General features: G+C 30.7%; 2 protein-coding genes across 2 annotated transcripts; both read left to right on the top strand.

Annotated features, from left to right (window-relative positions):
• The first annotated feature begins 66 nt into the window (after positions 1-66).
• LOC141456855 (dynein regulatory complex subunit 2) lies at positions 67-6,785 on the top strand. The gene is made up of 8 exons (XM_074133201.1): positions 67-1,249; positions 1,347-1,460; positions 2,350-2,488; positions 2,694-2,917; positions 3,000-3,197; positions 4,248-4,442; positions 4,522-4,656; positions 5,822-6,785. The coding sequence occupies exons 1-8, from the start codon at positions 1,109-1,111 to the stop codon at positions 6,050-6,052; spliced, it is 1,377 nt and encodes a 458-aa protein (XP_073989302.1). The 5' UTR covers positions 67-1,108; the 3' UTR covers positions 6,053-6,785.
• Positions 6,786-7,397: 612 nt separating this feature from the next.
• Glyp (glycogen phosphorylase) lies at positions 7,398-22,287 on the top strand. The gene is made up of 17 exons (XM_074133163.1): positions 7,398-7,551; positions 8,370-8,762; positions 14,160-14,261; positions 14,467-14,649; positions 14,721-14,852; positions 16,010-16,121; positions 16,263-16,408; positions 16,480-16,653; positions 16,724-16,870; positions 16,947-17,110; positions 17,993-18,107; positions 18,200-18,382; positions 18,456-18,581; positions 18,960-19,181; positions 20,564-20,826; positions 20,918-20,984; positions 21,531-22,287. The coding sequence occupies exons 2-17, from the start codon at positions 8,484-8,486 to the stop codon at positions 21,702-21,704; spliced, it is 2,589 nt and encodes an 862-aa protein (XP_073989264.1). The 5' UTR covers positions 7,398-7,551; positions 8,370-8,483; the 3' UTR covers positions 21,705-22,287.
• Positions 22,288-22,764: the final 477 nt, after the last annotated feature.

Raw genomic sequence — 22,764 nt, 5'->3', positions numbered from 1 at the left:
ATTGTAGATAGATGTGATGATGAAGGAAAATATTATGTAGCCGAGGAAAAAAGTTGGCTTATTCTCACCGAAACTTGTAATCAAAAAATGAAAGGTTTCTTGAGACGATTGTCGTTGCGTCAAATGAACGTTTTTAGTTGGAACATAAAAAGATTAGCCAGTCTCACTGGTGAACTCTGGAGCGAAAGTATCTCGCGTAATCTTTAAAGGCTGACATCAGCTCTTCGAAGTAATGAGAATACAGGACAGAGATATGGTTTTTATTAATATGCGTATGTGTTCAATATTTGATCTTGAGTTGAGCTAGTTGGTTAGGCCATTCAGCAGTCATTTACAGAGGTTATAGTTATTGGGTGTATACTAAACAAAAAGGTAGTCACTCATATTATTGCAATATTTTGTTGCTGTATTATACGATAAATAGAATTATCTCAGCAACTGAGTATAAAAAAAAATTGCTTATGTTTCCATTGATATCCGAGCTCGAGAAAATTACAATATTGCAAATAGAAAAGATTGGATTTAAAAAAATGAAGTAAAACTTCAGATTAACTACGATTCGTCTCTTATCTAATTGTAAAGCTGACCTACCAAGATCACTTTGCCTGAGAGATTTGAAACAAATAAATTATTTTAGAAAAGTTTGGCTTTAACCGTAATCGTAAAAATCAATTTTTGCATTTCCTGATTCTGGAAGTACATGAAGTACGTCTGTAAAAATAAGGCTAATCAAAAACTAATAAGAGTAATCTTTTAATTCATTGTATATAAATTTATGTTTGGCTTTTCATTTATTTTTGAGTATATAAATACAGAGTAGTAAGTTAGTAATCAATCAATCACCTTTTTTTTCTGGTGGGCTTAATGTAAAAATCTACAATTGTGGACGGGAGCGGAAGACACATTTAACTACATATTTAATAGTTTAAGCCCAAAATTACTAAAAAACTTTCATTGTAAGGGGTGGTGGGCTAACAAATATTGAGTAAAGTGTTAGATCAATGACCCAGGTTACCATGAAAGAAATCATTTGTTTACTCTATCAAGGGTAGATACCACATTTGTATTAAAGAGACGTGTTTAGCTTTGTGTTGAATTAAAGGTTAATATGGCTCCAAAAAAAAAAGGAAAAGCGAATAAATTAGCTCGAATGTCTGAAGAGGAAAAACTAAGGTATCTTCAGCATAGAGCAGCGGTGGAAGAAGAAGCCCGTCGAAGAAAAGAACATATAATATCTTCTTTTATGAAAGTATGTCATTGCAAATATTGATTTATATTTAGCAAAATATGTTAATAAATTGTTAATTGACGAGTGAGTAACTTCTTAAAATATTCTTTTTAAACAGAACAAACTAAAACATGAAGAAGCATTTACCAGATTAAATACTGCAAAAATTAATCAACAATGGAGGCAGACATTAAGAGGAATTAAAAATAAAGAATTACATGATGCTAGTGAGGTATATATTTTACATACATACATACATAATACGTTTGTAATGCGTTTATTGTAACCCCCTTTAAGAACACGCGATTAAGTGCCAAACGATCTCGTTAGGTCTTTTGAAGGGAAAGGTGCTGGAGGGTTTTTTTATGCCAAGGAGTAGGCACACGGGGCATTCGAGTAAATTCCTAGCATTTCCTAGATGGAAATTCACGCTTTTGGGAACTTGTGTTCAATTTAACCTCGGTAGGAAGTATCGGAATCAAGAAATCGTAATTAAGAAAGCCAGACTCTCCACTAAAGCGCTGATTTCACATGTCTTCTACTCAAAAATAGATTAGTAACAGCTAAGAAAATTCAATAACCTACTCAAAGTAAAGTTATTTTACTTTATTTTGGGTGCCAAGAGATATTAATTCAGAATGGAATGAGGTGCTGGCATGATCTAGCGTGGCAAGATATTGTATTTTCATTAAGTGTCCTGAAATTTTGTAAAATAAACATAAAATGCTCATATTATATAGCATAATGAAACATGTTATAAGTCTTGAGATTAAATAAATGAAAGTACTTTATTTTACTGCAATAGTAATGTAGTACCCTAAACATCTTTCTTTTTGTAATCAACGGAATCTCTGCGTTAGGTATGAGGTCTGACAAAAGAAAAACAAAACCAAATTGGCAAACTCATATGAATGAAAAGAATTATTCTTTAATAATTCTGTATTTCAAGAAAAACAAAAAATAAATAATGAAATAACAAAAAAGTGTAATTACTAGATTCTCACACTAAATTTTGAAAAAGTAATATGGATAAGAAATAATCGTGGTGTTAGTTTGCATCTAATACTTTTCACATTTTAACCTGGAACTTCATCTGTGTTTTGTATTTAATTTCGTTTCAGACTTTGAGACAAGTATTTGAAGTGGCTTTAAAAACAAAAAATAAAATTATAAAAAATCTTATAACAGATTTAAATGATGCTCAAAAACTTCACTGCTTAGCTGTGCAAACACACCTTGAGTCAATTGATAAAATAATAAGTAAGTTTTTTATACAATTTATAAAATGTACTTAGTATACGGTTTTAATCGTTCTTTAAATCTACTTTTTGTTGGGTTTAAAAGATTAATAAATAAAAGACCTAAGCGTTTAAATTTATTAAATTATCATTATTTAGAGGAACAGCGTTTTCGAACATTTATAATGTTTGCAAATACTGCAGATTTTCTTTTTTGCCTTTTTAAGATATACAAGAAGATCGCTTGATGAATGTTTCAAATCATTATGTTGTTACACGAGACCGTAAAGTTGTTCAGACTAAAAAGGAGAAAGCAAGAATTGAAATGAATTATAAAAAAGATACAGCGGATTTTGAAAGAGCTTTGTTTTGGGAAAAGAAATGTAATGAAGATAAATATAATGAACTGAATAAATTAGGAACTGATTACAGAAATGATATTATGTATCAGGTAATGTATAACTAATTGGTTGCGAATACTTTTTATTTCGATAGTTGTAAATTAACATGCGAATAACACATTCTTTCTTTAGATGATGTGTGATTACAGAAAAGAAGAAACAGAAAATCAAGAAATTATTACTACTTTGGAAGAAGAATTAAAAAATATTGTTAAAGAATATCATTACGTTTTCAAGCCATTCAAAGGTCATTATAAACAATTGATGGAATGGAATGATCAGCATATGGGGAGTTATGTACGCAATAAATTGCTGATTCGAAATTATGAGGTAAAGACCTAATTTTTTGTTTAAACATTGATTAAAAAATAACTTTATGTCGCCTTATAATAATGGGTGAGCCAAGTGGTTTTCCACATTCTAAAATTGTTAAGATATTCAACCTCTCCTTAAAGAAACCTTTGGCTTCACTTGCTTTTACATTAATGCGTAAATAAATGTTTAAACACAATTTTATTTTCTTATATGAAGGAATATTTAATTTAAAACAGCAACCCTCAAAAATAAACAAAAATAAGCCGTTATCCTTAATTTCTTTAAAGCACATCACGTTGCCCACCCAATATATTTTCAACTAATCTATCACCACTTGGTAAATATTATCACCAACTAATCTATCACTGAAATAATGGATTTCTAATAAACAGTTTCCAATAATTTCGCTAGTAATTCTAACAATGAGATTGATCGATAACACTTCAAAATCTTTAAACCAAAAGAAATTTTAAAAAACTGGGTTTGCCTGATCGAATATCACAAGACATAAATTTATAGAAATTAAAAAATAAAATAAATAAAACATTATACTTGTTTCAAAAGTATTTTGTTCATGTTAGGTTTCGATTAGTTATTTCTCATTTTAACCCTTTGAATATCGGAGAGCGCGATCGCTCTCCATTCATGCATATGAGAAAAAACCCGCAAGCGCTATCGTACTCCTTTAAAATTTTTCTCAATTGACTTTTTTCAGAATTTGACACATTTTTCAGAATGATGTGTCTTTTTCTATATGGTTTTAAACTATATTTTTTTCAATCCAAATTATACTCTAATATGTTAGATATAACATGTAAAAATTTCTGAAAGAATACTTCAAAATTGACTTTGATAGAAAGCAATACCTCTGCAAAAACGAATAAAAACCGCCGTATCTGTCGCATATGTATCGAAAAAATCTCCAGCACTTAAAAGGTTAAAGATGTTCTTTTGAAACATTGTAGAAGACATTCACAAAGACGCAACACTACTTCCATTATTTAAACAGGAGTTTATATTATATGTTATCTTTCAAAAATAACCATAAACCAATTTTTTGTAAAGGACCTTATTGAGAAACTTCAAAGTCGCCAGAAAAGTGCCGAAAATAAAGCAATAAATGAAATAAATTATTTAGAAAAACAAGTTGAAGAAAAAAAACTTTTGTGCAGAAATTTGAAAAAGCAAGTAGAAAAAGAAAATATGGAAGCGGAAAAAAAATTAAATCATTTATCAAGAATTAGTAATATTACTATAAAGGTAATTTAGATTCCAAATTGTAATAAATATTTTGCCTGTCACTTATTATTTACAGTTAATTTCTGTTTTAATTATTTAGCAACTTGAAGTCCACGCCAAAAAATTTGAATCAATAGCTAGTATTATGAAGAATACAAATAAATTCTTAACTGAAAAAGAATTAGTTTTATTAAGCTTTAGAAATCCAGTTATTTCTACCAGCGATAATGGAAAAGTAAGATATCTAATAATATTTAAACTTTTAAATTTTATGTTGCTTTTCAACTGCGTTTTTAAACTTTTTTTATTTTGTTATGTTATTTTAATGAGTTACATTGTAATTCAACCAGCAATATTTACCTATTTCTTCCACTTATTTATAACGTTAATACAATTAAGGAGTGCAAAATACTTTGTTTCCACATTGAGTGAAGGAAGTTGGGGGAAAAACTCTCCTCAAACTGCTATTAGAAACTGTTGGCATTCTGAAATTCCCACGCGGAGATCTTGGGTTCGAATCCAACTTCTAAATTTCTCTTTCTGGTAGCTTTTTACGCTTACTGCCAGAGATAGGACTGTGTCCTGAAAAATGCAAAAAGATCCAGGCGTCAATTATCTCAGACATTGAGTACCTCTTCAAAATTGCATTGATTGTAACTTTTACTTCTGGGTAGGAATGGAACTGTGTAATGTAATAAGATGTTATTTTCAAAACCTATTTGCACAAAGTAATGCCTCAGCAGAGACAATTGGCATCCAGGATTTTGCTCTACTTGTAGCTTTTGCGAATCATCTCATTTAGGTTGCCGAAGATCTCATTCTGCAAATTAGTGATTACATGCAATCAGGATATGAGTGAGATTGACCTACTTTAAGACATCCTGATCAAGGCGTCAGTGCTTTTACACCTCTGAAGTCTAAAGGCAGGCTCCCTTAGTTCTACGATTCCCTTCTTAGGTATCTGGCTAATCACCACCTAATTGAATTGTATAAGAGCATTGTACTTTCTACTATTTTTTTTTTGTGTACCTAAACAACTGAAATTTTTTATAAATAACTCCTTACTTACGTGTCATTCTGCACAAGGTGGGGCTTATTAGCTCGGAACCGTTGTGCAGATTGTGTCAGGAAGAGGAGAAGACCGCCTCTCACCTGTTGTTCGATTGCGTTGAATCGAGTGGTTGCGCTATGCATCATACCTTTGGATCTTTGAGAGCAAAGGAGATAGTAGCGCTAAAAGAGCTAGTAGGGTAAGTCCTCAACCTCTAGATCCAAAAGGGAGCTGGCACAATAAGCCTCTTTTGGATGCGGTGCCGTGGGGAGTAGGCCCTGTCCCGTTTCTAAATCTAATCTAATCCAAACTACGTATAATTAATATAATTGATTTAATAATATTTCAGACTAAAATGGAAGATATGAAACATTTTTGGAATAAGTATGCAGAACTCCAGGTTGAAATTAGAAATTTAGAAGCACATTATACATCGTACTTGGAAGAGAATTCACATTTGAAGCATGTCCTCGACCAATATTTGAAAACGGTATCACGGCCTAGTTCTGTTCCGAGTTCACTTGCCAGAGATAAAGAATACCTCACCAATAGATCATCAAAACCAACTTCTTGTCGTTAGTTTCACCATTGCTCAGATTTTGATAAAATGTATCACAGAAATTAGTTATGATAAGTGTAAAAACAATTGGAATGAAGGAATTCGTTTTTGTGCACAGTGAAGGTATTTCTTTACGCATTTCAGGAATGTTTACTAGATTATTTATTTCTAATTCACAGGCACCAAGATCCCAGAAACTGAGTAATTCACTTCCCTCTCCCGATAATATAAGTTCAGCGCTTAGGTTAAAATTAGAACGAATAATGTTCAAACCTTGACGCATTATTGTGCAGAAATGTGCTATAATTATGGTACCAGAAATGTGCTAATTAAAACTACCACTTTACTGAAGAGATTTTTCATAATTTCCTGAAAATGGTCTTAACGCTTTTCTGTAAAGTAACTTAACCAAGGGTGGGGAACATTTTTTTTTTTTTTTTTGAAGATTACTTTATTTGACTAGAAGAGAAAACGCTTTGAATGCAATAGATAGAGAGATCTCTCTTATTTACGAAACAGAAAAAGTTGCAATAAATTCTGTTAAAACAAAATAAGATCCAGAGCCGTATTGGAAGTTGGTTTTTAAATTTAAATGAACAGGACATAATATTTTAGAATTAGAAGTTGTGTTTTAAAAAAATGTAGAAGCTATTTTTGTGATTAAAAAAAAGAATTCTATATTGTAAATTAAAATCTACAAAAAGAAAGTATAAATGCATTTAGTTCTATTAAAATTATAATCACCTTTATTGTATTTCAGAAGTGTTCTTCAATTTTATTATAGAATTATTTATTTTTCTTTAAGGGGAGTCTAGTTAAAATAACGGATAGGTTGTCTTAAGCTGTTGATTATGAGACTCAGATGCAACCACTTTCTTCTGTGATTAGGAGTTTAATTTTCCTTGCAACTTGATATCTGGCGCTCAAAAACATTCATTGCCTTTATGAATGATTTAATTAACTATCTAGTGTTACATGAAGTTCAAAAGAGGATACTTCTTTAGATATCTGTATATCAATAACAAGAGAGTGCGAAAACGAAACTGACTTTGCAATGTAATTATTTGTCTATCAGATTTAATATTCAGATATCAGAAGATTTAGATATCGATTCTCGTTAAAAAGTGTGCAAAAAACGTTAAATAAAATTGATTGGGATATTTTTATGATAGAAAGTATGTGCTCACTTATTAAGGAAAAAGTTTTTGATTAGTTTAATTGTAAGTACTAAGATCAATATCCCAAGAAATTAATTATTAATTGAACATAAAATGAGTATCTCTGTGTAAAGATGTATTGTATGTTTTTTGGTTGGTTCCAATATTTTGCCAAAACAAAGATAATAAATAACTTTTGTGGATCACCAGCATTTATTGTTTTTGTACAAAGTTCAAGTTTTACCCCAATATTTGTTTTTAGCAGTAAAAGTTAGTGTTCTTTTGTGTTATGGGAGCAGCACACTTTGATGAAAGAGACAATTCTAAGTTTTTAATTTGAATAAGAATCTCCTAATTTTTCAGGTAAACAAAGATTATAAATTGTTTTTTACATATTTACATTTTTATTAAATCATTTACGGTTTTTAATAACGTGCTTTGTGCACGAAAGAAAGTAATACTTTTATGTTGAAATAAAATTGAATCTGTTTTGACTTGGCGTTGATTAAATAAATTGAAGTGATTTTTCTCAAATCAACTGCGATTTGTGTTAATACGTAACCGTAACTATCTGTCATTCCTGCAATGTGTGGTAAGACCTTCTTAATAGTGAGCTGAAGTTTGCTAGTGGACGCCGCAAAACAAGTACTTGTCAAAATTATTATCTCAGCGAAGATATTCTTTAAGAAGTCCCAGTTTTATAGTAAGTGTTCGTGTTGATAAAGGGATGCGCAAGCTACATTCATGTAGTACTAGATGACTTTCGCCTTAGAAGATAATACTAACAATACTTCTAGTTTAATTTGGACTAATTGACCAAAATTGTTTTATTATCCTTACAATTATGTGTAACAGGTCTTTTATATATTTATTTTAATTGCACTTGATAGCGGAAGGCAATCAAGAAAAATTTTGACTAGTAGAAGAAGACTAGTTTGTCGCCATTATACATTAGTTTACAACAAATAATATAGAATGAGATCTTAATTAAAAGTTTCCAAAGAAAAATTACTAAATAATCAACTTGATCTAGTGTATTAATCGCTATTCACATGATAGTTGCATGACAGTAACTTTTTGATAAGTAGTTTTAATGATCGCTAACAGAGTTCGTTTGCTGTTATAAATTGCCTTTGAGAATTCTAATTCTGACCTTGTGGACATAATCTTTGCTCTTACAGCTGCTGGTTTCGTAATCGTCCACACTGGGGGCCAAACATAGTGAACACACAGCCAGTACTGAGGCGTCAGAGCTAGAAGACAGTGCAGTAAGTGAGGTTGCATCAACGGTGTCAATGGAATCAGCGATTAGTTCAAACAATTATGGTTATAATGAACCACCCAAAAATGAACATGAAAAAAGAAAACAAATCAGCGTGAGATGTATTGCTGGCGTGGAAGATGTAAACTCAATGAAACAAGCTTTCAATCGTCATGTACATTTTACCCTTGTAAAGGACAGAAATGTGGCTACTTTACGAGATTATTACGTTGCCCTTGCTCATTCAGTCCGAGATAATCTTGTTTCTAGATGGATCAGGACGCAACAGCACTATTACGAAAAGGATCCTAAGGTATGCAAGTTTATTTATTTAATAATTTTATTACAACTCAACTAACATGACGTGATGCAGTACGGTTAAAACCGCACCAAAGTTAATTTTAAACGTATTACAACATGATTATAAAATGGAGTAGTAGTGCGCTTATCATTTATTGATCAATTATTGATATGTAGCTTGTTGAATTTTCATGTTGAATCGATGAATTTTCAGTTTAAATAATGTGTAATTAGCTAATGGATTTAAGTAAAAATAAATAGACTTTGGTAAAATGGATTGGTTTGAAAACTGTCCTAGATATTATTAGTAAATAATCAGGACTTTGAAGTCCTCTATTAATAAAAAATCAGCTGTTAAAAGAAACAAACGCTAACAATAATAAAATACCAGCACTCTTGATCAGAGAGATCGAGATTGTACAAACGTTTTACACTTTTTTTATACATAAAGCGGAATAATACAAAACATACTAAAAAAACTTCACTAATATTACTATTACATATAAAGCTCTGTTTTTTAAATATCATAATCGCATTCCAAAACTGTTTTGAATCGTTAGCACATTTTAAATTGTTTATTACAGAATCGTAATACTCATTTTTTTAGTTTTACAAAGCTGATCATAATTCTTTTTACATTCCAAATACATATACTTTATTACTATACAATTAGTTCGCCTAAAAACTTGTAACAAATTAAAACAATTTTTTCTTTTCTTGAAGCATTGCCAGTCAAACCATTCTTGTTTTTTGAGCAGGGGTTTACTGTATTGACATTTAGGGGCGGCATTTTTAATACAATGAGTGAGGGTCAACATAGACTTTTCGGGATCACCATTGAAGACATATTTATCTAATTCATTTTGAAGTTTTTGCTTATATTTCAAACTATTTTCTTCACTCCAAAGTAATTTTGGTAAAAGTGGAGTGTTTACAATATCAATTGTATGGTTATCTGAAAGATGAACTGTTAAAGCAGTAGGACAGTGATCGGAAAAAAAAATCCGGTAACACTGCAAATTGATTAATTGTTGACAAAAGAGAAAAACTGACACAACAAAGATCACTCATGATTCCGTAGCTCCAATAAACGTTAATTCCCCCTCTTCATCACCTTTAGTTCTACCATTTAAAATAATTAAATCATTATTGTCGCAGAATTCAAGCCATTGTTTACCTCTAGAATTTAAATTTTTATCTTTAGATTCACGTTCAGAACTAATATTAGCATTCGAATAAATTAACATAGTTCGCATAACTTGGTTGTTAGCAATACGTACATTACAATCCCCCTTAACAATAAAATTATTGTTTACCTCTACCTCACAAAACAAATTCTCCAAATTTACAAAATCTTGTTCCCAGTTATTACAATTGATATAAACTGGCACCATATAAATTACGGTATCAACACTTAGCACAAATTTAGTGACCACAGTATGGCTTACACGTATGAAGCTTATTGCATTACTACTAAATTTTGATTTTTTGAATCCGTAAATATTCCCACCAGTTGCCCTACCATAAATGTAATAACGTGCCGCTGCAATTACAAACAAATGGAAATCTCTTAAATAATTTTCAAATAATTGTGAATCATTTTCCTCTAAAAAAGTCTCGAAGAGTAAAACAATATCAAAACCCTTAATAAAATTTAGGGGAAAAAAGTAATCCTACTTATTTTTAAAGCCCGCTATATTATAAGCAAGAATCGTAAAAGCGAACTCATTACCTTCATTGACGAAAATTTTATTTTTCACGACCACTTTCTTTTCCACTTTTCCGCTCAATTGCTTGTGGTCTACGAAAGGGCTGCTGTGTGTGCGGATCATCTGCTTTCCTCTTCTGAAGTTTCTTTCTTCTCATCAATCTTCCTTCTCTTATCCAATTACGTAAAGTTCCATCAAAAACATTATCTAGTCCAGTACTTACGAAATCATCTTCACTCTCGCTTTCCGAGAGTAAAATAGAGCTTGCATCTCCCTTTTTCTGCAGTTGGTGCAAACTCCCGAATCTTCCATCTATTTTCAGTTTATCATAGTACATGAAAGCTTTTTTTATTTTCACTGCGTGCCTCCTTCCAAAAAGGGTAAAGCTTCTTTCTATTTTCTCTAACACTCAGAGGAAAATCCTCAGTTAAAACTAAATTGGTTCCTTTCAAATTTTTCGCAGATCTTAATACCTCACATTTGCATCTCAGTGCTAAAAATCTTATTAATACTGGCCGATTATTTATTTTATTAATACCAACTCTCCTTTTTACATCAATATCTTTCAAATTGACTTCTGTTTTCAGCACCTCCAGTAAAATAGATTCAATTTCCTTTTCTAAATCATAGATTTTTTCGTTGGTCTTTCTCAGGGAAATTGAATAGAAGTAAGTTTTTTCTTTTGGGAACATCTTCAGATTGTTTAATTCGTCCCTCAAATCTGTAATTTTGTCACTTTGTTCACGGCTTTTTTGTAAGAGCAGATTTATTTTTTTGTCAGTACTTTTGACTTTTTCAATTAGATCATCATTTTTTTAACTCAACTCTGTACGTAACTGCTTAAATCATTTAAATTGGGTTCTTTGTCTCCCATTTTATTAATAAAGTAAATCTGATTTTTTTAAATTTTTTAATTTTTTATGATTATTCAGTAGAATTTAAATAAAGTATTTTATTGTGACACAAACATTTATTGATTAAAAAAAAAAAAAAAAAACTCAAATAAATAGTAAAAGCGAGAGTTGTCTAATTTGACTTTGAACTCTACTTTCAGATATTTCAGTCATTTCCGTTACTAATATACATTTATTGACTAAGGACGACTTCACTTTTATTAGGGTGATAATTCCAAAAGACACTTGCCTTGCTCTTGTGATTGAGTTAATTTAATTTGGTAATTACCCAGAAGCTGAAAAGACTGGTGGTGGGGGGTGATCTGTAATTGTGCCTGCCTCGATCATTCCATCAACATGTTGCTCTTAAGAACTATATATACTCTTCAATTGATGTCTGACAAGGCGACAGAATTGAAGAGTATGTACAGTTATTGTATTGACGTAACAGAAACTTGCAGTCATAAAAAAAATGATCTCTTGAATTGAAATATAAAGTTTCAGTGATTTTATATTGATAATGAGAATTTATTTAAAGTAAACAATAATCTTTGCTTATATATTTCAATTAGGTATTATTGGAAAGGGAGTGGCTGTAAAAACTAGTTAAGAATAGGAGGGTTAAGAATCTAAATCAGAGCAAGGTTTAAAAAGTAATAAGAGCATTGGTGGCCTCAATTGCCAGATTTATTATTAATTTATATAGAAGTGTAGTGCAAGGGCTCGGCTGTTTATATATCAGAACACATAATGGAAACTTTCATAAGATTTTATTACAATTAAACAAAACAACTAGGATTGCTATCACTTTAAAATATTCTCAGTTCTGAAATTTGAAATTTAAACTTAAACCTCTATAAATAAATCGTGCAAGTTTAACAAAGATTCATAATTTTAACTTTCAAATTTGGTGGAAAGAATGCTGCTATAATTACTAAGGTAGTTCTTTTTTGCCTCGATAGTTGAAAATTCTACAGTTTTAAAGTGTATATCAATCAGTATTTATTACATATTCGACCCTGTTAGTTGTGGAGATATGAAATGAATAATATTGTAAAACGTTTTGAAGGGTAAAGAAAGTTATCGTTTATTTTTTCAGGCGGGGCCTAACTTCTATCTACCAAATTAGATTTTCATACTTCGTGGGCAGAAGTTCATACTTACCATCAACAATTTTTTTTTTTAAGTAAAAAGATGTCAGTAAAAAGATATCAGACTACCGGACAGGCCCTCAGGTGGTGGATAGGGGAATATCCCAAGATGTAGGGGTAGCTGCGAATTAGAGTACTGAATAAGCAATCTCGGACGAAGGTGTGGCAAGGTTAACAAAACGTGATAGAGAAGGGCCGTGGCGTACCTTCCACACAAAAAAAACTCAAGTCCAATGATGACCTTGCGACAAGGCGATTAAATGCCGCCGGAGTATGGGCAAGGAGGGCTCAGCAGTCGGTGGGAAGACATTCTCTCCAGGGGGCTCGAGCAGCCCAAAATCAAAGTACCAGGTTGAGAGGTTGTGTGAGGGTTTGGCGGCCCATACACTGTAAAGTAATCTACTCTTCATAAAATAGTAATAAAGTTAGTAATGAATCTGTAGTATCTTTTAGTGACCGTAAACTATTAATATTTAGGATTAAATTAGCGAGGATTCGGTATTTTAAACTCATTACCGACATTCCGTAAAATATTTGAAAAAGTGAATATTTCAATATAGTAACAGTATTTCTTTTAAAATAATTAGAAACGGTAAAAAAAGGTTACTTAAGATTTCTAAATTTTCTATTTAGTTGAATAATTTAAAGATGGTTGTTATTGCCCCTGTACTCAGTTTTGTAAGCATGTTTGCTTTACTTTTACTTTTGATCTGACAATGGTGTCCCGGAAATGCATTTCATAGCGGTAATTTTTGGTAAGTTTTTCTTAAAAAACAATAAAATTTGCCATTTCTTAAATGCTAAATATTCTGGGAAAAAATAATTCTTTTTATCAACTTAATCAATTTTCAATGAAAAATTCCGTTTTGGCCTTGATCTTTTAAAATGATTACTGCATTTATTTGGAAACCCGTATTTCATTTACTGAAGAAATATTAAGAAAACATTGGAAAAAATATACTTTTAGTTTTTTTTAATTATTCTTTAATAACTTCAGTTTTGTAGATGATATTTTAATACTTTTAGATACTTTACACTTGAAGTGGACTGCCATTGAAACAACGAAAAATATAAAATTGTTTTAAAAAAGCTTTATTTTGATAAAGAGCATATATCTTTCTCAAAATAAATTCCTGTAACCACAAAGACAAAACCTTACTTCTTTTTTTGAAGCCAAATGTAAGATACTCACTGGCTCTCACCTTTTGAGAGAATCAGGGAAGAGTTCCTTTTATATCCACATTTTAAAGATGGGATGTGATAGATAGAGACTGATACATCATTGCAAACAGATAGGGTGCAGTAAAATGTAGATAAAATTTGGTCTGTAGCAATTTCGTCCGCCTATACGAGGAAGCAGTGTTAAGAAATAGAATGGAAAGAACTGAGGTGTTTTTTTTTTTTTTTAATGTTTGATAATAGGAAATTTGAAAAAGTCTTACCAAACATATTGAGCCGTTCACAAAAAGGGATCTAAATTGAAAACTTAACTCCTAAGGTTTTTGACTTTGAGTATTAGGCATCCATACGTTTGACATCATACAAAAGATCAAGTTGTAATATTCTTTAAGTTTTTTTACGTTCTAAATGGAATTTTGCTTAAATAGACATTTTATTTTTGCATCCGAAGTTTTTTCATTTTTTTTTTTGTTTTTAGAGAATATATTACTTATCCCTGGAATACTACATGGGACGTTCACTTACAAACACAATGATTAATTTGGGAATTCAAGGCGCTTGTGATGAAGCTATGTACCAGGTAAAATTAATATCTAGTATTTACTATAATAATTAATTTAATAATACATTTTTTGGGTGCTGAGTGGATGAACTCTTTAATACTTTTTACATTGATATATCAATGTGTTCAGTACTTCAAACTATAATTAGTTTTACATTCATTCCATAACCATAATAATATTTTAAAAAAGTAATACCAGTGATTTTTATTTTTTCCCATACAGTTGGGTCTAGACATTGAGAGTCTTGAATCCATGGAAGAAGATGCAGGTTTGGGTAATGGTGGATTGGGACGATTAGCTGCTTGCTTTTTGGATTCAATGGCTACTCTTGGACTCGCAGCATATGGTTATGGTATTCGCTATGAGTATGGCATATTTGCACAAAGGATTGTTAATGGAGAACAGGTATTTTTTTTTCTTTAATTATTTTAATAACTTGCTTTAAGCGTCCTTTTTTACGTGTTTATGAACTTCAGATTGAAGAGCCCGATGATTGGTTAAGATTTGGCAATCCGTGGGAAAAAGCTAGGCCTGAATATACTCTACCGGTTAATTTCTATGGAAAAGTTATTGATACACATGAAGGAAGGAAGTGGATTGATACTCAGGTATTGTACTGTTCATTTAATAAAAGTAATTTTGGAAATTGAATTTTAAAAACTTGCTCAAATGAAGGACCGCCCTAGTTAGACTTTTATTTTTTCATTTAATTTTTGTTTAATAGAAGAAGAAGAGAAAATCAAATGGCTGCGAATTCCTTTTGTACGATTAGGACAGCTTTAAATACATTTTATTTCTACACTGTGGTATCAAAGGTGTCCGTTGGCTAATTAATTAAAAGATAGAGCCGTCAAAGAGTTTGAAAGGTCTATCTTAATTTATGTGCCTTGTAGGAATCCAGGAAAATCTTGAGCCAAGGCGTAAATCAAGATTTTTGAGTTTTTCGTCTGATTTTTTCCATAGTACATTGCTACTGTTAGTTTTCAGAATTCTAGTTTAATGAATTTACGAAGAGTAAAAAATTTTGGCCAGCGTCTTCTGTTTACTGCTAAGTTCCATTTGGGAAAAATTATCAAACTTTTATTTTGTCTGATGATTTTTGTGCGTTACTTATTGCTTTAGAAGAGATGTTTGGAGAGCCGTCGTAAAAAAAAAAGAGAGATATCGTCTGCATAAATTGCAAGTACATAAGTATAAAATGTAGATATATCTTAAATATATATCTTATCTTCAAAATTGGACTAAGTACTGAACCATGAGGAACTCTAGCTTTGGTTGTACAGTGTTTTGTGGTCTATAATCTTAGCACTTTGGTTTAATTCTTCGTTGTTCCTTTTTGTCGCGTGTTAGCTGAAAGATATATACAGAAAATAGGTGATGTGATTGAGGTCTCAGTTCAGAAAACTTTTGGTATGTTGCATTGTGAACACAAAGGAATATAGGAGTGAGTCAATTTCTTCTGTTATTAATATGAGGGGTAATTTTGTTCATTTCCTTCTAGTCCTGTTTTGTAAGTATCCTAATACATTTTTTCGTCTTTTCATTGTTATTATTCTTACAAAAAAAAAAAAAAAGAAGTTTATAAGGTGTGACTTCACCCTTTAAAACTGCTACAGCTTAAACTATCAGGTAATTATAGTTTATTATTATAGTTTTCTGTCCAGAAGATTCATTATGTTTCAGTGAAAAAGTAAATATTACGCAATATCTGCTTTAAGGACAAATGATTTATATAACCCTCTAAAATGCCACTTTTCTTTCTAAGGTTGTATTGGCTATGCCATATGACAGCCCGGTACCAGGATATGGAAACAATGTAGTGAATACTTTAAGATTATGGTCTGCTAAGTCTCCTGTTGAATTTAATCTTAAATTTTGTGAGTACACTATAAATTTCAATAACATTTTAATCCGATTAATCCGACGTAAACGATTTATCATCACCCGCATCAGTTTTTAAAAAAATATTTTGGTAAAGACAGAATTTAAAAATTAACCAATTTCTTATTCTTGTATAGTTAACGATGGTGATTACATTCAAGCTGTGATTGACCGTAATATTGCAGAAAATATATCGAAAGTATTATATCCCAATGATAACTTTTTTGAAGGTAAAGAATTAAGGCTGAAACAAGAATATTTCATGTGCGCCGCATCTCTACAGGTAACTTTCAAAAGGTTTACGCTTACGATTAAATCTTCCAAAAATGTTTAAACCATAAAAATGTTTAATAGGATATTATAAGAAGGTACAAGTCATCAAATTTTGGTAGCCGTGAACAAGTTAGAACAAGCCTCCATGATTTTCCATCAAAAGTAGCTATCCAGTTAAACGATACTCATCCATCGCTTGCTATACCAGAACTTATGAGAATATTAGTGGATATAGAAAAGTTTTCTTGGGAAGAGGTGAAAATCTACTTCTAAATTTAATCTCTTAAAAATCTAACAACGTATCTAACTAACCTTTGAATTTAAGGCTTGGGATATAACTGTACGCACCTGTGCTTATACAAACCATACGGTGCTTCCAGAGGCGTTAGAAAGATGGCCAGTTACATTATTAGAAAGAATACTTCCCAGACATTTAGAAATTATTTATCATATTAACTTTTTACATCTTCAGGTTAATATTTTATCTATTCTAGTCAAGATAGCTGTGCGTTGCAAATGTTTTCTAACAACACTTTTATGCTTTACAGGAAGTGATTGCAAAATTCCCTGGTGATATAGATAGAATGCGCAGAATGTCGTTGATAGAAGAAGAAGGAGAGAAAAGAGTAAACATGGCTCATCTATCTATTGTGGGATCGCATGCCATAAATGGTGTAGCAGCTCTGCATAGTCAAATTTTGAAAGATGATCTGTAATTAACTTATATCTAAAATTTGATTTTCAGTAGCAAAGTAATGAAAAAATTAGATGGATAAGCTTGAATGAAAAAAGTAACAATAATCTTTAGTAACTGGTTTAAGACAAATTAGGTCCTCTAAAAAAATAGCTGAGGATTTCATTTTCCAAAAACTTGTATCATTAATTTTCCTTCCATTCGCCTAATTTTATAAATTGTTTTCCAACATTAATCCAAGTGTTTTGTATTTCCATTTAAATGTTTAATTGAATCCTTGACTTTCATTATGTATCAAATACTGCTATAAACCCGATTCCGATTTAGCCTGCTCAGAAGATTTAATTATAAAAGTGAAAACATTAACCTCAATGACAAATATAAACTTAGTATCAACATTTCTGCCTGCAGGTAGTTATCTCAGTTTGGCTACCCTGCCTAGGTTTGTTTTAATAATGCTGTTGTCAGACCTTGTGCTCGAAGATCCCACCCCACGGGAGAAAGACGAGCCTACCACGTCTTCCAAGATACTGGAATGGAGTTTTTCTGCTAAGATTGGATAAGTGATATAAAAACAAAAAATCTGTTTCTGTAAACTCTCCCTTTAGTAAGGGGACTTAAGTGGCAGTGAAGGGGTCCCAATTTTTCTGAATTTTTCAAAGCTTTAGGGATATCAGACAAAAATTCAATTTCATTTTAGAGAAAGATTAGAATACTAAATTTTATCTGGAGTATTCTTAGGATGAATGATTCAAATCTTTCAAATTGTGGTAAATAGCAACATGTAAAAAAGAAATATATAATAATAATAGTAATAATACGATTACATTAAAACTACTATTTCTATATTGTACTTGTTTTTAAAAGCAAGTTCAACATACATGCATCCTTTTGTTTAAGATTTAAAGACTTTTACGAAATGTGGCCTCAGAAATTCCAGAACAAAACGAATGGCATTACTCCAAGAAGATGGCTTCTGATGTGCAATCCATCTCTAGCTGATCTCATTTCTGATGTAATTTTTTTTTTTTAGCACATGATGTACTATAGTCAACGTTTTCATGTTTTGTGTAACCACAATTGACTGGCTCTTTCTGTCTCCGATAGAAAATTGGAGAAGATTGGATTGTACATCTAGAAAAATTATCACAGTTGAAAAAATTAGCCAAGGATAAATCATTTCAATTAGCTGTAATGAAAGTGAAGCAAGAAAATAAAATGAGACTTGCACAAATTCTTGAAAAAGAATACAACGTATCAATTAATCCAACGTCAATATTTGATATTCAGGTTTGACATTTATTCTGTATTAACATTCTTATTTTGAATTAAAGTTAAAACATTAATTGTTCCATTGTTAAAGGTAAAACGAATCCATGAATATAAGCGACAATTGTTGAACTGCCTACATATGATTACTATGTACAACAGAATTAAGAACAATGTCAATGGAAAATTTGTACCAAGAACAGTAATGGTCGGAGGAAAGGTATTTTAGTTTCAATGATGTAACACTTTATACGCGAAAACATGTTTTGAGATTCACGCGTTTTTGGGCCCTGCAGTTAGTTGTAAAATTAAATTTTAGATTGAATTATCAAAGAAAAATACCTCATGTTAGGTTAAAACATGTCTGAGCATCACTCGTGCTCCATTCTACCCTAGTGCCCTTAGTTTCTTTAAATTTTGTGCACTTAAACCAAACCAATTTTAAACGTTCATTCGTACATACCTAAATACTTTTTTACCTCTTGCAAACAAACCATATAAATTTATAATTGAATTTATGCATGATTTGTATTTTTATTTCTACGCACGAAAATTCATTCTTAGTTATTAATTAATTTCTAATTGTTATTTTTTAAAGGCTGCACCAGGATATTACACCGCTAAAAAGATAATCAAGTTGATCAACTGCGTTGGACGTATGGTAAATCATGATCCTGATGTTGGAAATAAACTAAAAGTGATCTACCTAGAAAATTACAGAGTTACTATGGCAGAAAGTATAATACCCGCAGCAGATTTGAGCGAGCAAATTTCTACAGCCGGTACTGAGGCTTCTGGAACTGGTAATATGAAATTTATGGTATGTATTATTGTACTCACTTTACTTCATGACATACTGTTTAATTTTTATTTTTAACATTGAATTTATTTTTATTTGTGTACCTTTTTGCGTTCAATCAAACCTTATACTTAACTTTTTAAACTGTAAATTTTTGTTAGAGAGATATGAAAACTAACTTGTAAATTATTGATATATGCTCTTGACTTTATCCTGTGAGTTTTAACAAAAAATATCTGGTGATAGACAGTGATGGCTTTATCTATAGAACACTTCCTGAAGGCGGCATTACTCTAAAAAGGTTCCGTGTTCTAGTGTCTTCAGGTGTTGACTTGCAATAAAAATGGAAATAGAGAGACCTAACAAATTACTATTTAGCTAGCTAAATGAATTACCTAGTTTTAAAAATATTAACTGTCTTAGTTCGAAATAATCGAACTTCGAGATAGTTTTAAAATTTGTATAAATTGTTTTTAATAGCCTTTTTGGGTAAAGAAGCAGAGTATTATCGAATTATCCAGCATTACATAAGTGCGAAAAGACTAATAAAATATAAACCAATTTCACACATCTATTCTGACATCTATTTTAAAACTGCATATTACAGACATACGCCCACTACTTAAACAATATTCCCACCTACTACTTACACAAAGGCCACAAATAATAATGGCTGATAACTAAAATAATGGCTGATTTGGAAAGAAAAATAAGGCAAAAATTCTCTATTTTATACCATTCTCAGAGCGTGTGAGCTGCTTAGATTTCGTGCACGTCGAGATTGCAGTAAATTTATTAAGAATGTATCTTAAAATTCTTAAGTAAGCCTAAAACAATTGAATAGCTATAGATTTTCAGTTATTTGAGATCATCAAGAATTTATGATTAAATAGTAAAAATTCAAACCAAAAAAAAATCTGGTTTTAAACGACTTACATTATACATGTAACTTTACATGGTAACTTTTCTTGAAACTTGAATTTAGACACAAATTTATGTTTATTATGTTATTTCATGTAATAAAATGCGTATCGTCATAGCCTCCCCCAGATCTCCACTAAAATCTATTTTCGTGAGAAAAAGTTTCAAGCGAAAAAACTGGGCCTTGTATACGTTATGCCCAAGTTCAAGTAAAGCCTCACAAATGTCTGTGAAAAGACTGTACACAAGCGTTCTTTCAACTAACTGATATTCCAAGTAAGAATTTCGTGTAGACATTTCATTCTCATTCTTTTACTGTTCTGATCACATACGCTTTTCTCTGAAGACATTTTACTGAACTTATCTAGTAAATTCCTTAAAATGAGGAAAATTAACTATAATGCAGAATATAATGTATTTAATAAATTTAGAAATTTTATTAGATGCATTTTTCAGTTCAGATTACTCTCCCTTTTATTTAGTTAAATGGTGCTCTTACTATTGGAACGATGGATGGAGCAAACGTGGAAATGGCAGAAGAAATGGGCGAAGAGAATATTTTCATTTTTGGTATGAGAGTGAATGAAGTAGAAGAATTAAAACGCAAAGGTTATAATGCCATGGATTATTACAACTCAAATAAAGAACTAAAGTTATGTATAGATCAGATAAGGGATGGTTATTTCTCCCCCGAAAATTCTGATGAATTCAAAGACCTAGTTGATGTACTTCTTAAATATGACAGGTTAAAGCCGATTATACTTACTTAAGAATATTGGTTTACTTTTAATGTAGCACAGTCAAAATTATGCGACTAATAATTATTTCTCATTCAGGTTTTTTCTGCTAGCTGACTACCAAGATTATGTCAAATGTCAAGATAAAGTCAGTGAAGTTTACCTGGTAAGTACCATTAACGAGCTTTGCATTAACGGAATTCCTTCTGCTTAATTAGTTAAATATATAGTTGTAAATTTTTCAGTAAAGTTTAATTTCTTCTGATGATAAGCAAAAAATAGCTGATAGTAAAATTCTATTGTTATTTAAGCAAGCCAATTATACCATGTTGAATAGAACCAATGTTCACGAAAAACTTAGACGTATGTTTCAAGAAATATTATTTGAATTCAATCAAGCGGTTATACAGACGCTTATTGAAAGTATTTTGGATTTATTATATAAACGTATATATTTTTTCCCAGTTTAAGTAACGCTTTGTACTTATTTTTCATCTGTAAATTTTGATTTTGTTCAAAAATCAAACTTTGTTCCGTCACCTAGCATAGCTTTTTGCGTTATTGAAGTCGGCTTTGCAATGCAATTTTGGAAACATCTATCATTTATGCAGTGTAAATAATAACTGTTATACGGCAGCGTTAAAATATTTAAATTTGTTAAAATATTTATTAAAAATATTTAATCATGTAATTGTTGAAAATTTTGTTTTAGGACTCTAAGAAATGGGCAGAAATGTGTATACATAACATTGCATCATCAGGAAAATTTTCTTCCGATCGAACAATTGCCGAATATGCACGTGAAATCTGGGATGTAGAACCAACTTGGGATCCATTACCCTCACCTCATGCTCGTGATAAACCAGATCAAAATGGTGAAAAGTAATTGCATTAAAATTGGTACATATAAGTAGTTATACTGTTAACGTTGTTTAAGTTACTTGTTAATAAATTATATTTTAGATAAATTTGTTGTAATTGTAAAATTATCAGTGTCAATATTTATTTTAAGCTTAGCTATTTAAAAAAAAAAAAAATTATCAGTTATCCAACTTTTATTTGTATTATTTGATTCTAAAGAAATTTATCAACAAATTATGGTGTATAGTTAATTATATATATCTATGTAATATAGAAATATAGGTAAATTATAGTCCTCATTAATTTCAGAGTTTTATACGAAATAAGTTTTTATAAAATATATAAACATGTATGTGTGTACACTTTCATGGATTACTTTATTTCCAACTAATAATTATTTGCTAAGTTCTTTGTAATTTTATAACGAGATTTTTTGAAGGAAAAAAAGTGTACTGTTTCTGCGTAGTGAGCCGATCTTAATTAATTTGCCAGGTTTTCTTCTTTACAGTATACCGTAAAATAGTTACATTGTGTTAAAAATAAATCAAAAAGTCTCCTAAGAAAAGTATAAAACATAAAGTAAATAAATCGCAGTATTTTCAGTTCAATTTTTTTTTATTCGTACCTTACTGGTAATAAAAGATAATTTGTAGAGGAATCACTTTAATTTTAATATTTAAATATTTTCAAACGTTAATGGAAATAAGTGGTTTTTAGAACAATGATATTAATAAAAGTATTACAATCATGAAGAGAATTTTACGTTATAAAAAATACACCTTCCAACAAATTGAAATTTTGTTAAATTGTGACAAACTGCCTTTCCTCCTGCTTTTAATCAAAACAAATATTTTGAAGTCCCCCCTGAGTTCTTAAAAAAAAGTAGGGTTTATTCAAAGTAGTTATTTGTTTGAATAGCCCCAGCAAAATATATTTTAAAAAAACACAAAAGGGAGTCCTTCATATTTCTAAATGCTGACCCTCCTGTCCTATAAGTGTAATTTCTGCGAAAAAATAGACAGTAGTGCTCATTTATCTCTTTAATCGTGCACAATTACAGCTTTATAGCTGTATTTATGAATGAG

This window comes from Rhodnius prolixus, unplaced genomic scaffold (assembly GCF_049639745.1).
Source record: "Rhodnius prolixus isolate KJV_2025 unplaced genomic scaffold, Rpr scaffold_10, whole genome shotgun sequence".
NCBI lineage: Eukaryota > Metazoa > Arthropoda > Insecta > Hemiptera > Reduviidae > Rhodnius > Rhodnius prolixus.
This window is presented reverse-complemented; position numbering and strand designations above follow the sequence as displayed.